At 39.6% G+C, this 13,775-nt stretch overlaps 1 protein-coding gene across 1 annotated transcript in view; it reads left to right on the forward strand.

The window, feature by feature from the left end:
- The first annotated feature begins 693 nt into the window (after positions 1-693).
- LOC132818777 (peroxiredoxin-1-like) overlaps positions 694-13,775 on the forward strand; it is a 53,543-nt gene continuing 40,461 nt past the window's right edge. The window contains exons 1-2 of the mRNA XM_060829857.1: positions 694-799; positions 10,204-10,357. Of these exons, the coding sequence (XP_060685840.1) occupies positions 694-799; positions 10,204-10,357 (260 nt within the window). The remainder of the gene's footprint in view (positions 800-10,203; positions 10,358-13,775) is intronic.

Below are 13,775 nucleotides of genomic sequence, written 5' to 3' on the forward strand. Positions count from 1 at the left end.
TGGTGGGGTTTGGGGCCTGGCTTTACTGCCCCTTTCCCCTGTAAATTATTGTTTCGCTGTATATGGCTGTTAACATTAGTTGTTTATTTGTAAATTGTACTGTTTAATAAAACAAAAAAGTGGGATTTTGAATCTCCTCTGTTTTTGTTTGGGGGGGGGAGAGGTGGGGACTGACTCTGAGCTGGCTAGCCATAGCTGGTGTACTGTGCACAAGTAAAGGGTGACTTAGTGATTGGATACCAGCCATTTCATGTGCAGTTATTTCATGTTCCTTTTCAGGCAATGTTATGGGTTGGGCCTTGATTAGAACACCATGAGACATGCCTTAGAATCTTGTGTGCCAGGCAATGTCCCTGTTTAACGAATCACATTTATTATGGAGGTTATTGCTACACAAGTCCAAATAGATTATACATTGAAATTCTAGATTGGGATTGCTTGACTTCAAGGCCAAAGTGAAGCTACTGAATCAAACTGGCCACGTAGTTTTCATTAGGCCAATTGGACCATTTCATGTTCTATTGCTTTATCAAACTTTCTGGTATTGTAATGCTGAATGTGTTTTTTGGTGATATGTTTGTTTAGAATATGATTTAGATGAAAAAGTTTATGTACTGGGCCGATGACCCTCGCAGTATCAAGGAATAAGGCACACCTATATTTTAATGTAACTATTTTTCAGATTATTTCAGAATGACTGCTGGAAAAGCCACGATTGGGAAGCTAGCCCCTGATTTTGAAGCCACTGCTGTGATGCCAAATGGACAATTTGAGCAACTTAAACTGTCTAAATACAGAGGTAAAAATAATGCCAGAGTGTAGGTAAAGTTATAAAACAATGGTTGAAAATTTAATTAAAGTTTGTAATAACTTGACAGATTGGATAAATTTGTAAGTGTGTGACTTTGTGAGCTGTTTGATAGTCATAAAATTGTTGGTGTCGCAGAGCCAGCAGCAACACACTGGCTTCTGCTTGCTACAACTGAAAGAGGAGCTACAATTTTTTTTAACCCCTCATTTGATTACAACAGAAATTTGAATATTTTTAGTCTGCAGCTATATCACACAACCTAATTTTGGCTATTTGAACTATCACTTACAAACTTGCCTTTGAGTGAAAGAAAGAAAGGAATGTTATTACTTTCATTAAGAAAAATGAAGGAATTTTACATCATCCCCTCCCATACACATGCAAAATGGAGATATAAAGTTTAAAAGAGGAAAGTGTATGGTATAATAGGAATATAGTGTATGCTTTTTAACAATTTCCGAGAGACTTTCAGTTGCCAAAATTAAACCTCAGCCCACAGTGGTTCTATTATAGTGTGGAATCCTCAGCAGTAACAAATTCTGAAGAAACCTTGAGTTCCTGGTAAATTTGTTTCTCCAATCTTTTTCATCAGCGGTTAGCTTTCAAAATGCTGAAAGTGAACAAGAGAGAGCAAAGGACTTCCAGTCATTGTTGTAAATCCGTTTTCTTTGTGCTGCTCTGCCATAAAGTTACTTATTTGCGTAGGAGTTTGGCTCTAGGATGTATAGTTGCAGGCTTCCCTTTCATGCTTAATATATGCAGCTTAAGTGTTACTTTGAGTTTCTTGATGCCTGACTGGGTTTGTGTCTTTAGACAAGTTCATAATTTCAGTTCAGCTGATATGGCTATCAGTATTGGTTTTCTGAACTAACTTCGGTCTTTAGTCAGATGATCACTGCAACAATTCATATTTTTTGCTTTTTAAAACAATTTGTTTTTGAGGGTGTCGGGTATCAAAATCAAATGATGGAGACTGGAAGTTGATAGTCCGTTTTTTCCATTAATCTGAACACACTTTAAACTGCAACATGATACTTGAGAAACTCCCACATGCTAATCAGTCCTCATTTGCCTTACTATTCAAGTTCCTCGCATGAAGATAGATAAAAATTTTAGCTTTCTGGACCTCCTATGTCTTTGTCTACTGGAGAATGTCTTCGCATTCCTTCTATATCCAGAATGGAACTTGTTCCTGACTTTCTATTTACTGTGCCCCAACCCCCTCCAATAACATGAACAAACATTTCAGTAAGGGTATTGGAACCAATCCAGTTCAGGTGTAATCCATTCAGCATCTGCAGATCCCATTTATCCCAGAAACTGTCCCAATAATATTGTTGCAATCACTGAGAGGAGGTTGAGGGAATGACCGGACTGGCAGCTCAACATTCTCGGATATATAAGCTTCAAGCACAATAGCAGAGGTATGTAATAGAGATGGGGCATTATTATTGATAAAAGAAATCTACCACTGCAGTAACAGGAGGATATCCTTTTCAATTGAGGCCATCTTGGGAGAGCTTAAAAATAAAAAAGGGGCAGTTGTTTTTCTGGAATTATGCTACAGGCCTCCCAAAGGTCAGCTGGACATGGGGAGCAGACATATAGGCAAATCTCAAAGCTGTGAGAGAAACATGGTTGTTATTCACCTTTGCTAAGTATAACTGCAATCACCTTCGTATGAAAGGATTAGGTGGTGTGGAGTCTTTAAAGAGCATTTGAGAGGTTTTTGTGACAGTATGTAGATAGTCCTACTAGAAATGGGGTAGTGCTTGACCTAATCCCTGGGAATGAAGCTTGTCAAGTGGTTGCATTTTCAGTGGAAATAGTGACCATAACTAAGTTTCAAAGTCCTTATGGAAAGGGTTATGCAGGAGTTGTCTAAATTGGGGAGAAGCCAATTTCAATATCATTCAACAGGATCTGGTAAACATAGACTGGGAGCAGCTACTCCCAGTCTAAGCCTGTTTGGAAAGGTGGGAAATATTTTTAAAATAGTATATTGAGTATACAGGGCCAGTATGTTCCTGTAAGTATCAAGGTCAGGGGAACAAATCCAGGGAACCCTGGATGTCAAGGTGTTTCATGAGTTTGATAAAGAAAAAGAAGGGAGCACATATCACATACAACATGTATAAAACAGGAGAGGCTCTTCAAAGGTATAGTGTGTGCAGGGGGTTTCTCAAAAAGTAAATTAAGAGGGCAAAGAGGGACCATGAAATAACATTTAGCAGATAGGATCAAGGAAAATTCTAAAGCATTTTATAAATATGTTAAGAGTAAAAGGATTATCAGGGAAAGTGTGTGACCTATTACAGACTGAAGGGGCAACCTGGGCATGGAGCCTGAGGATTTGGGTGAGGCTTTAAAAGAATACTACTCTTCTATAGTCACAGAAGAGGAAGACGTTGCCAGGGATTTCATTTGAGATGGTGAGGTTCTAGAACATATTAAGATTAGAAGGTGATATTAGATATTTTAGTGTGCTTAAAGACGTATATTTCCCCAGGGCCTGATAAGATGTATTGCAGGCTGCTATGGGAGGCAAACGAGATTGATGGGCTTTGGCAAAGATATTTAATATTTCACTAGCCACAGTTGAAGTACCGCATGACTGGAGGATAGCTAATATGGTACTTTTGTTCAGGAGAGGCAGCAGGGATGGGCCAGGTAATAACAGACCAGTTAGCCTAATATGGAAAAACATTGAGGGACAGGATTAATTGACGCTTGGAAAGACATGGATTGATCAGGATAGTCAGCATGGAGTTGGTAAAGGACAATCCTGGCTGACATATTGAGTTTTTGGAAAGGTGACTAAATATATTGATGAGGGTAGTATATGGACTTCAGGTCGGCTTTGACAAGGAGTCCGATGGAAGGCTGGTCCAAACATGGCTTGTGAACAGGAGGCAAAGTGTAATGGTGGAGGAATGTTGCTGTGATTGGAAACCTGTGACCGGCAGTGTGCTGCTACAATCCTTGCTCTTTGATATCAACATTAATTACTTGAATGTGAATGTAGAAGGTTTAATTCGCAAGTTTGCAGATGACCAAATTGGTAATATTGTTGATAGTGTAGAGGATGGTCTCGGGCCGCAGCCAGATATTGACCAGGTGGTAAATTGGGCAGAGCAGTGCAAATTCTGAAATTAGATGGCATCTAACACTGATAATTACAAGGTAATGCAGTAAGGGAATAATATACACAATGAATGATAGGTCCCTAAAGAGTAAAGAGGAACAAAGGGATCTTGGTGTTCAAGTCCATAGGTCCCTGAAGGTGTCAGCACAGCTCGACAGGGGAATCAAGAACGCTTATGGGATGTTTTCCTTCATTAACCCATATATAGAATATAGGAGCATGGAAGTCTTGTTATAACTTCATAAAACATTGGTTAGGCCACAAATGGAATATTGTGTGGAGTCCTGGCTGCCATACTATTGGAAGGTCTTGATTACACTGGAGAGAGTGCAGAGGATATTGCACAAAAAGTCTAAGTTATGAGGAGAAATTGGATACTTTGGGTTTGTTAACCTTGGAGCAAAGGGGTCTGAGGTGGTGGTGGGGTGCTGTGGGGGATCTAATTGAGGTGTACAAAATTGAGAGATATAGACAGTAGATCATGAGAATCTTTTCACTGTGGCAGACATGCCTAAGACCAAAGGGCAAACATTTAAGGTGAGAGGAATAAGTGGTTTAGAGGAGTTTTGAGAGTTTTTCGCCCAGAGGGTAATAGAAATCTGGATTGCGATGCCTTAAATAGGGTAGAGGCAGGTACTTTTGAAACACTTAAGAAACATCTGGATGAGCACTCCAAATGTAAGGGCATTATAGGCTATGGACCAAGTGCAGGTAAATAGCATGAGGAGAAAGTGAGGACTGCAGATGCTGGAGACTAGAATTGAAGAATGTGGTGCTGGAAAAGCACAGCCGGTCAGGCAGCATCCGAGGAACAGGAGAATCGACGTTTTGGCTATAAACCCTTCATCAGGAATAGCATTAGTATAGTTTGGTTTTTGGTAGGCATAGACATGGGTTGAAGTGCCTGATTCTAGACTATATGACTCTATGGTAATGAGAGTGCTCATCTTAGCCAATTAAGTTAATAGGTTGGAAATATTTTTAAAGGTGCATAGCGTTTTCCTTTTCTTTGTTAGCATGTTTGAACGGATTTAAAGGGTTTTCTCAATTTTTTGGAAGTCGCTTCACCTAACTTTGACTTTGTCCATTCATATCTGTTGTCAGAATTGGGAGACATTCTGCAGCTATATAATGGACCTCTGAGGTTCAAGAAAAGCAGGCACATTAACACCACCAACAACAGCAGGAGCACCAACAATGGCACCTGCTTTCTCCTCAACCATGTGCCACTCCATTGATCAGAGGGGATGGGCACAGACTTGTAGCTTAAGGGAGGTGATTTCCCCAGCAAAGTAAATGCAGACAAGATCAGCTTCTCTGATAAGATGTAGCAGCAATGCCTAAGGAGGCCAAAACTGTCAGCAGATAATTTTTAACAGCTTACCACCACCTTCCCAAAGGCAACTAGGGGGATGAGTAATAAATGCTCGCCAGCTAGCGACGTCCTTGTTCCTGTGAGTGAATAGAAAAAAAACTATAGCCTCCTGAATCAAGACCTTTTTGAGCCAGGCAGAAAAATCATTCTAGTGGCGGCCAAGGACTGAATTCCTCCACCTTCAACCCCATCCAGGAGGTGATAAGATATGCAAATATATTTCCCAAGAGATTAATATGATACATGCCAATGTTGTCATTTAAGTGCACTTTTATACTGATGAAGCTGGTAGTATGCAGAGGGTTCTCACTTACATTGCAATAGCTGAATTTCCACAGGAATATCATTGTTGCTTGTCTCTTGATTTGAGGATAGCATCTACTCAGGTTTACAATTTTTGCATTGATTTTTAATGACAGATTTTTGTTCCATATATCTTAAGGCATCCGGGACAGGATGTCCCATGAGTTAGTGGCATTTGACTGCAGGATTTGTGCAGGAACAGGAAGTCAAACATGATGCATAAATGGGAATCAAGGCACCTTCAGATCATTATTTATCATTCGGAAGGGATTCTTCATCGGCTGTGTACAGCTGTCATGTGACTATTGGGTGGCTTTCATATATATCTGTCCAGGTGATTTCAGAAGCTACCACAATTCCTTCATTTTGCAGCCATAATTTCTCTTGGGGAATTTATAAACAGTGAGTAATTGCTCTTTGGAGACTGGACAATCTTCTGAAGACCTGGTAGAAGACCCTGGGAAGTGCCTTCCCACTGATAGAGAAAAAAATTAACAACGTGCTTGTAACCTTAAGGATTATCTTTTGAACAAGTCATTGGGCTGTTGAAGATGAGCTTCATATGCTTGAGTAGATCTAGAGGTCTGCCTCTGTATTCTTGAGCAAGTGTTGAGCGTGATTGTAGTTTTTTGTGCCTTGCGCAAGATGGTTCTGCAGAAAGGAATGAAGTTACAGAAGAGTGAAGTTGCTGATTACTTGGCATCATCATCTCCAGGAAGAGAATCTAATGTGGCCACGGTGCTTACAACCACTTACCTCACTGTTACAAAAGCCATGACTGGATCTGATAGGCATATTTTAAATGACCAGAGTACATAAAATAAGAACACCACAAATGTTGTTAAGGAAGAAATTTCAGGATGTTTATCTAGCGATAGTGGATAAACAGAGATACATTTCCAAGTGAGAATGGTGTATGGCTTGGAGGGGAACTTGTAGCTGATAATATTTCCAGGTATCTGTTGCCCCTTAAGGTTGTAGAGGTTATGGGTTTGAAAAGTGCTATTGGAGGAGTCTTGGTGATTTGCTGCATGCATCTTATATGGTACACTTTGCTACTGATATGTATTGGTAGTGAGGGGAATAAGTGTTGCTTGTGGTGGATGGAATACTAGTCAAGAAGACTGCTTGTCATCAATGATGTCATGCTTGAGAATAGTTGGAGCTGTATTTGTCCAGGCACTCCTTCTACCTTTTTGTAGACAGTGGGCAGTCATTGTAGAGAAAGGAGGTGAGTTTTTGCTGTAGAAATTCTCACCTCTGAAATGTTCTTGTGTCCACAATATTGTTATGGCTGATCCAGTTCAGTTTCTGGCCGGAGGATTCTCTAATGGTAATGCTATTGAACATTTAAGGGCTGTGATTTGATTCCTTGTACTTGTGTGGTGTGAATATTCATGTGTCACTTCTCATCCAAAGCTGAGATATTGTCCAAGTCTTGCTCTATATGAACATTGAAGTGTTTTAGTATCTGAGTGGCATGAAAATGTTACAGAATGTTGTACAGCCATGGAACATTCCTATTTCTGATCTTTGCAATATATATATATATATATTAGAGAGAGAGAGAGAGACATTAGTTCAACCATATTGAGCTGCTTCAATGATACTACCCTGAGCAAACTCCCTGCAGTGATATCATTGGACTGAGATTGACCTCTAATATCCACGAGTCTTCCTTTTATGCTTTCTATTCTCATGTGGTGCTGTGGCTTCAACAAAGTTAAAGGCAGGCTGCTTATTCCCCTGCTCTAACAGTAGAGATACCTGTGATGGGTATGCTGTACAGAGCAGACTTGATCATTGAGGCAGAAGGCAATTTCCCTTTTGGGGGAAAGGGGAAATGGATGCAAACGATGAGAGGTAGAGTGCCTTGGAAGATTTCTGTTTCCATTTGCTGTTTCTCAATTTTCCCTCATGGTTTATCTAAATGAATAACATTGCTAGCCAAGAGCTTGAGAGCACTTTCCTGCACTTCGTTAAGGTGTTGAGCAACCAATGTGAGAAATTCCTCCATATTGTTTAAAATGGCAGACTGAGTATTTGAACTACTGCTTGGGATAAGCATGTGTTCAGCTGCCTGTTGCATCTGTCCTTTTATGGGCATGAACATCACAATTGCCTGATGGATTATAGGTCTTGTGGCAGAGAGCCAGATGAAGAAAGAATTAAAATGTTTTCACAGTCATAATCTTGCAGTCATATCTGAAGATCTTTCTGTTCAAATTCTGCTGAATATCCCAGTTTTGAGATAAAATTGTGACATTTTGCTAATATCCTTCTTCAGATTAAAAGTTTGTTTCTCTCTAACTTTGTTTATAAAAGATCTCCATTATGGAGTGGTGTATTGACATGTAGATAGGTACTGGGCTGGAGTATTACCAATTTAGGAAGTTGGAACTCTTTTAAAAATCCAGAGTTCTCGCATACAATTTTCTAATGTGATTTTTGAGGAATGGGAAATCATCCTGGCATACACTGAGCTCTATACTTGTTATTTAGGGAACTAAGGTATTAATAACGAAGAATGTTTGTCTTTTTTGCCTTTTTAAATATAATGTCATGAGCTGCAGCATGGCCACCCCAGGATGACCCATGTGTACCTCACCCAGCACTAATGCATCTTATTTAGGCACACAATGTTATTGAGCCCTTCTTTCTTTAGGAATCTAGATAGTTGGAGGAGCTGGTACTTACTCATGGTTGCAATTTGTACAGGTGATACAGAGAAAGCATTCACCACAACTTGGTATTAGATGTCTAGAAGCCAAATCTTTACTTATGAAACAAAGTTTGAAAATATGTGCAGTTGGGAAAATTGTCTTCAACTATATGTTCGTATGTGAACAAACTGGATTTCCATAAATTAGAATCCCTTACTATTTGTATAAAAGAAAGTTATCTACAGAGGTGTTGGAAAGGGAAAGTATATATCAGTGATTGAGAAGACAGTAGTATTAAAACAAAGTCAAGGCTGCTGGTACTTCAAGTTTCTGGAAGAGGTGATGTATTGATTAGCTCTGGTGAACAATGTAGTTTCATTCCATGGCAAGAGGGTATGTATGAATGTTCCGACAGGAGACAGGACCACTGAAGTCGCTGACCTCTGAATGCTGAGGCAGCCATGGGGATTGTCAGTTGTGTTTTGAGGTTGGCCTTGAAAATTAGAATTATAAAATGATTTGACAGTCATAGAGATGTACAGCATGGAAACAGACCCTTCAGTCCAACCTGTCCATGCCGACCAGATATCCCAACCCAATCTAGTCCCACTTGACAGCACCCAGCCCATATCCCTCCAAACCCTTCCTATTCATATACCCATCTAAATGCCTCTTGAATGTTGCAATTGTACCAGCATCCACCACATCCTCTGGCAGCTCATTCCATACATGTACCACCCTCTGTGTGAAAAAGTTGCCCCTTACGTCTCTTTTATATCTTTCCCCTCTCACCTGAACCAATGCCCTCTAGTTCTGGACTCCCCAACCCCAGGGAAAAGACTTTGCCTATTTATCCTATCCATGCCCCTCATAATTTTGTAAACCTCTATAAGATCACCCCTCAGCCTCTGACGCTCTAAGATTTTTTTGATTAAATTCTGCTAAATATCCAAATTGAGATAAAATTGTGGCAGCAGTTTTAAATAACAAAAAACAAGAAAACAAAAATGTTTTTTAGCCTCAAACCCCTGAATACCTTCACACATTCCCATGCCCTGACTTATCAATGCATTTTTTAACACTAAACTTGTGTGTTGAACTATCTGCTGTTGGTCTATTAAATGAAGCATGCTTTTACACAGCATTACCTTATATAGGGGTGGTCTGTGATCAGTGCAAACAGGAAAGTGGGTGGTTGGCCTCTGCATTGACTCTGACTGGTTTGGTATTTTGAAGTATTCATCATGCTGTTCAAAAATACCAGGAGGAATCCAGAGGCAGCACTGGAACATTATTGTACAAGCACAGAGGTATTGAAATGATACATATAATTTTTGTCTCTTGAGGTGGCAAAAAGAATGGGTCACTTTAGAGGACTATCTGGTGTATACATTGCTTTTATTGCTCTTTAGATTGATGGAAATAATAAGTGAATTGGCATTCTTAACATAACCTGGTTATGTGACTTCTGACTATCAGTCTATTTGAAATCCAAGCTTTTGGATCTTTCATCAGGTGACAAAGGAGCAGAACTCCAAAAGCTTGTGATTTCAAATAGAGGTTCCTCTATCTGGCATTTGATTATCTGAATTTTGGATTTTCCAGACAAAATCACAAGATCCTGATGCTTGGCTAAACTGTTATCCGGTATTCTATTATCTGAACATTCGATAATCTGAACACAATACTCATTCGGATAATTGAGGTTCTTCTGTAAATCTGTTGGACTGTAACCTGGTGTTGGGTGACTACTTCTGACTTTGTCCACTCCAGTCCAAAACTGGTACCTCCATATCATTCTCGACATAGATTGCAATTGTTGGTTTTGTACAAAGTTAATATACTGAATGTTTGTTTTTTGATTCACAACACTGTGTTTATGAATTTAACTTCATTTTCTCAACAGGAAAATATGTAGTCTTCTTTTTCTACCCACTTGATTTCTCCTATGTGTGCCCAACTGAGATTATCGCTTTTAGTGATCGTATAGAAGATTTCAACAAGATCAATTGTGAAATAATTGCTGCTTCTACAGACTCCCATTTTGCTCATTTAGCTTGGTATGTAGTTTTCCTTTTGGCCAATGTGCCCAGACCTTGAATTGCACTTGCAAAGTATCCTAGAAAGTAATTGTACTGTTAAGTATTTATTTTTTCTTCTTGCCAATTTCCAAGTTTCATTAGTTATTTAGTTGTAACTGCCAATGTAAAAGTATTTGGAAAGCTAGATGGTGTTATTTTCATCTTTGTCTTGTTTTTAATAATCTGATAACAACCTATTTTACTCATCAACCTGTTCAGAGAATGTTAACACACCTCTAGAGCAGTGTGACTCAAACCAATACTACCACTGTGCCACAGAGTCTTACTTAGATGAATAAGGATGGCAGTTGCACTCTAGTTATGTTTTAGTGGCTGGTAAAAAGGTTGACCAATAAATATCCTGAGTGCAGGGGACCAGCAGAAGATTGTGTTAGGGTAGTGAAATAGTGATGTGTTTTAATTTTCCATAATTCTTATTGCTATTCTGCATGTGACAGTGGAGGATTCCAGTTCCAAAGTACTGAAATTCCTTAATTTGAGGAATCCCAGGTTTGTGTGAGAGAGATGAAGGCACAATTCAATGCAGAGTCTATTTGCACCATGATATTTTTATTTCATATTAGAAAAGGGAAATGTTTCCAAAAATGCACAGCTGGCAGTATGGTGATTGTTATTTTTAAAATCAACCTGTTCAGATATGTGATGATGCACCAAGTGGGACTTGAACCCAGGCCTCCTGGTTTTAAAGTAGAGAGAACCATTGTGCCACAGAAGTGCTAAGCTGGCAGTATCATATATTTTCCAATCACCCTGTTCAGAGATGTTACTACATCTCTAATGATGTTTAGAACAGATGGGACCTGAACCTGGTCCTCTTGGTCCAGAGGTAGGGACACCAGCATTGTGAAAAATTAAACTGGCAATATTGGATATTTTATATTTAACCTGTTCAGAGAAATGCTATGGGAGGATGGAGGTGGGAGGAAGTAGGGGTGGGAGGTTGACATTTTTGTTAAGAGATAACCCTTACGGCTGTACTTGGGGAAGATATTTCTGGGATACATCCAGGGACGTTATTTGGGTGGAACTGAGAAATAAGAAAGGGATGATCACCTTTTTCGGATTGTACTATACCCCCCCTACACCCCCAAATAGTCAGGGGGATATTGAGAAACAAATGTTGTAATGAGATCTTGGTTATCTATAAGAATAATAGTGTGGTTATGGTAGGGGATTTTAACTTTCCATACGTAGACTGGGACTGCCATAGTGTTAAGAGTTTAGATGAAGAGGAATTTGTTAGATGTGTGCAAGAAAAAAATTCTGATTCAGTATGTAGATGGGTCTACTGGAGAAGGTGCAAAACTTGACCTACTCTTGGGAAATAAGGCAGGGCGAGTGACTGAGGTGTCAGTGGGGGAGTGACTTTGGGGCCAGTGACTGTAGTCCTATTAGTTTTAAAATAGTGATGAGAAAGTATAGACCAAATCTAAAAGTTTGAAGTTGTAAATTGAAGGAAAGACAATTTTTTGATTGATACTGGGCAAGAACTTTCAAAAGCTGATTGGGGGAGATGTTCATGGGTAAAGGGACGGCTAGAAAATGGGAAGCATTCAAAAATGAAATAACGAGAATCCAGAAACAGTCAGTTCCTGTGAGCGTGAAGGGCAGAGCTGGTAGGTGTAGGGAATGCTGGATGACTAGAAAAATTGAGGATATGGTTAAAAAGAAGGAATCATATATCTGGTGTAGACTGGAGAAGGGCATGGAAGATACAGAATGTGAGGAAATAGATGGTGACATCTTTAAAAATGTCCATGTTACAGAGGAGGTGGTGCTGGATGTCTTAATGCAAAAAGGTGGATAAATCCACTGGACCTGATCAGGTGTACCTTAGAACTCTCTCTAAGAAGCTAGGGAAGTGATTGCTGGCCCCCTACTAATATTTATATGATCGGTAGTCATGGGTAAGGTGCTGGAAGACTGGAGGTTGGCTAACATGGTGCCACTATTTAAGAAGCATGGTAAGGAAAAGCCAGGGAACTATCGACTGGTGAGCCTGACTTTCTAATTTAACACCAGTACTGTACCATAAGGACCCTCAAATTGGTAGTAAGGTGTTTTCTGAACAATCTGTTCGGAGATATTATCTCTCACCTCCAGAGCAGGTGGGACATGAAAGTGGGCCTCTTGACTCAGAGGTAAGGACACTACCACTGTGCCATAGAAGTGCCTGATAATGATTTTTATCTGTCCACATTCTCACTAGCTACATCTTATTTGCCCTAATTGCTGTTGAAACAGTGATACCTTCTTGTCAGTACTTAAATTAGCTCTCACAGATGAGTTACTTGCGCTGCAAATTGGTACGTATCTAATTGCAGTATGTAAGTGATTATGATCCTGGGAAATGAGGCAGAGTTGCTGAACAATATTACAGCTTTGTCCTGGAGCTGGCTTTAAAGGTCTCCATGGGATTTCTGGTCTTATTTATTGTTTAGTACTGTGAAAAATGGCATTGATGAAGCATTCTCATAATTTAATCAGATTTTTATTTGGTTTTTAATTTTTAAAAAGGGATCATTGCCTTTATTGGGATCCAAAGGTGTGATATTATTTTCCCAGTACTGAAGCTACTGTACAGTAGATATAGGTATAATTGTAATCCAGCCACAACAGAATGGGAAAGAGGAATGACCTGCATTTGAATGGCTCCTTGCACAATTACCAGATCTCTAAAAGCACTTTGCAGCCAATTAAGTGCTTGTCGACAGTTGTGAAGGTCTGGTGGCTTTAGTGTCCCTGCCTCTGAATGAAAACTCTGAATATAAGTTGTAATACCAAGATTTGATGGCTGAGGACTGTGTGTATTTGATATGACTACGCAGGTCAAGTATCAACGTGCAAAACCTTTCAGGATATGTCCATGGCAAATGTAAGTGTGGGAGTGCTTCCTGGTCTATGGATTGCAAAGAAGTTGGTTCCTCTAGCATTGTAAGAATGGTTCAGTAATAGTAAGCATTTGGCCTTTGAGTCTGCTGTTCAGTAAAATTGTCGCTGATCTGGTGGTTGTCTCCATTTTCCTGCCAATCCCCATAACCCTTGGTGATCAAAAATCTGTCTAATTCAGCCTTGAATAAATTTAATGACCAAACTTCCAGCTTCATGGTGATGGAGAGGTGAGTGAATAGGTGGAGATGGAGCCCAGAGAAGAGAGATTTAAGTAATAATAAGAGGTAAGAATGAGAAAATAGCTGTGCTGAATGCAACCAATATAATTGGGTTGATAATGGGCCTAAGAGTACATGCAAAGAGGTCACTGCTGAAAGCAACCTATGTTATAGCAACAGGATAGGATGTGAGGTGGGTAGAACAAACACAGAAGGCTGGAATTAGGCTCTGAAGTCATTTGAACTCCATGTTGAATCCTAGAAGC

The sequence above is a fragment of the Hemiscyllium ocellatum genome, chromosome 9, assembly GCF_020745735.1.
Source record: "Hemiscyllium ocellatum isolate sHemOce1 chromosome 9, sHemOce1.pat.X.cur, whole genome shotgun sequence".
NCBI classification, from domain to species: Eukaryota; Metazoa; Chordata; class Chondrichthyes; order Orectolobiformes; family Hemiscylliidae; genus Hemiscyllium; species Hemiscyllium ocellatum.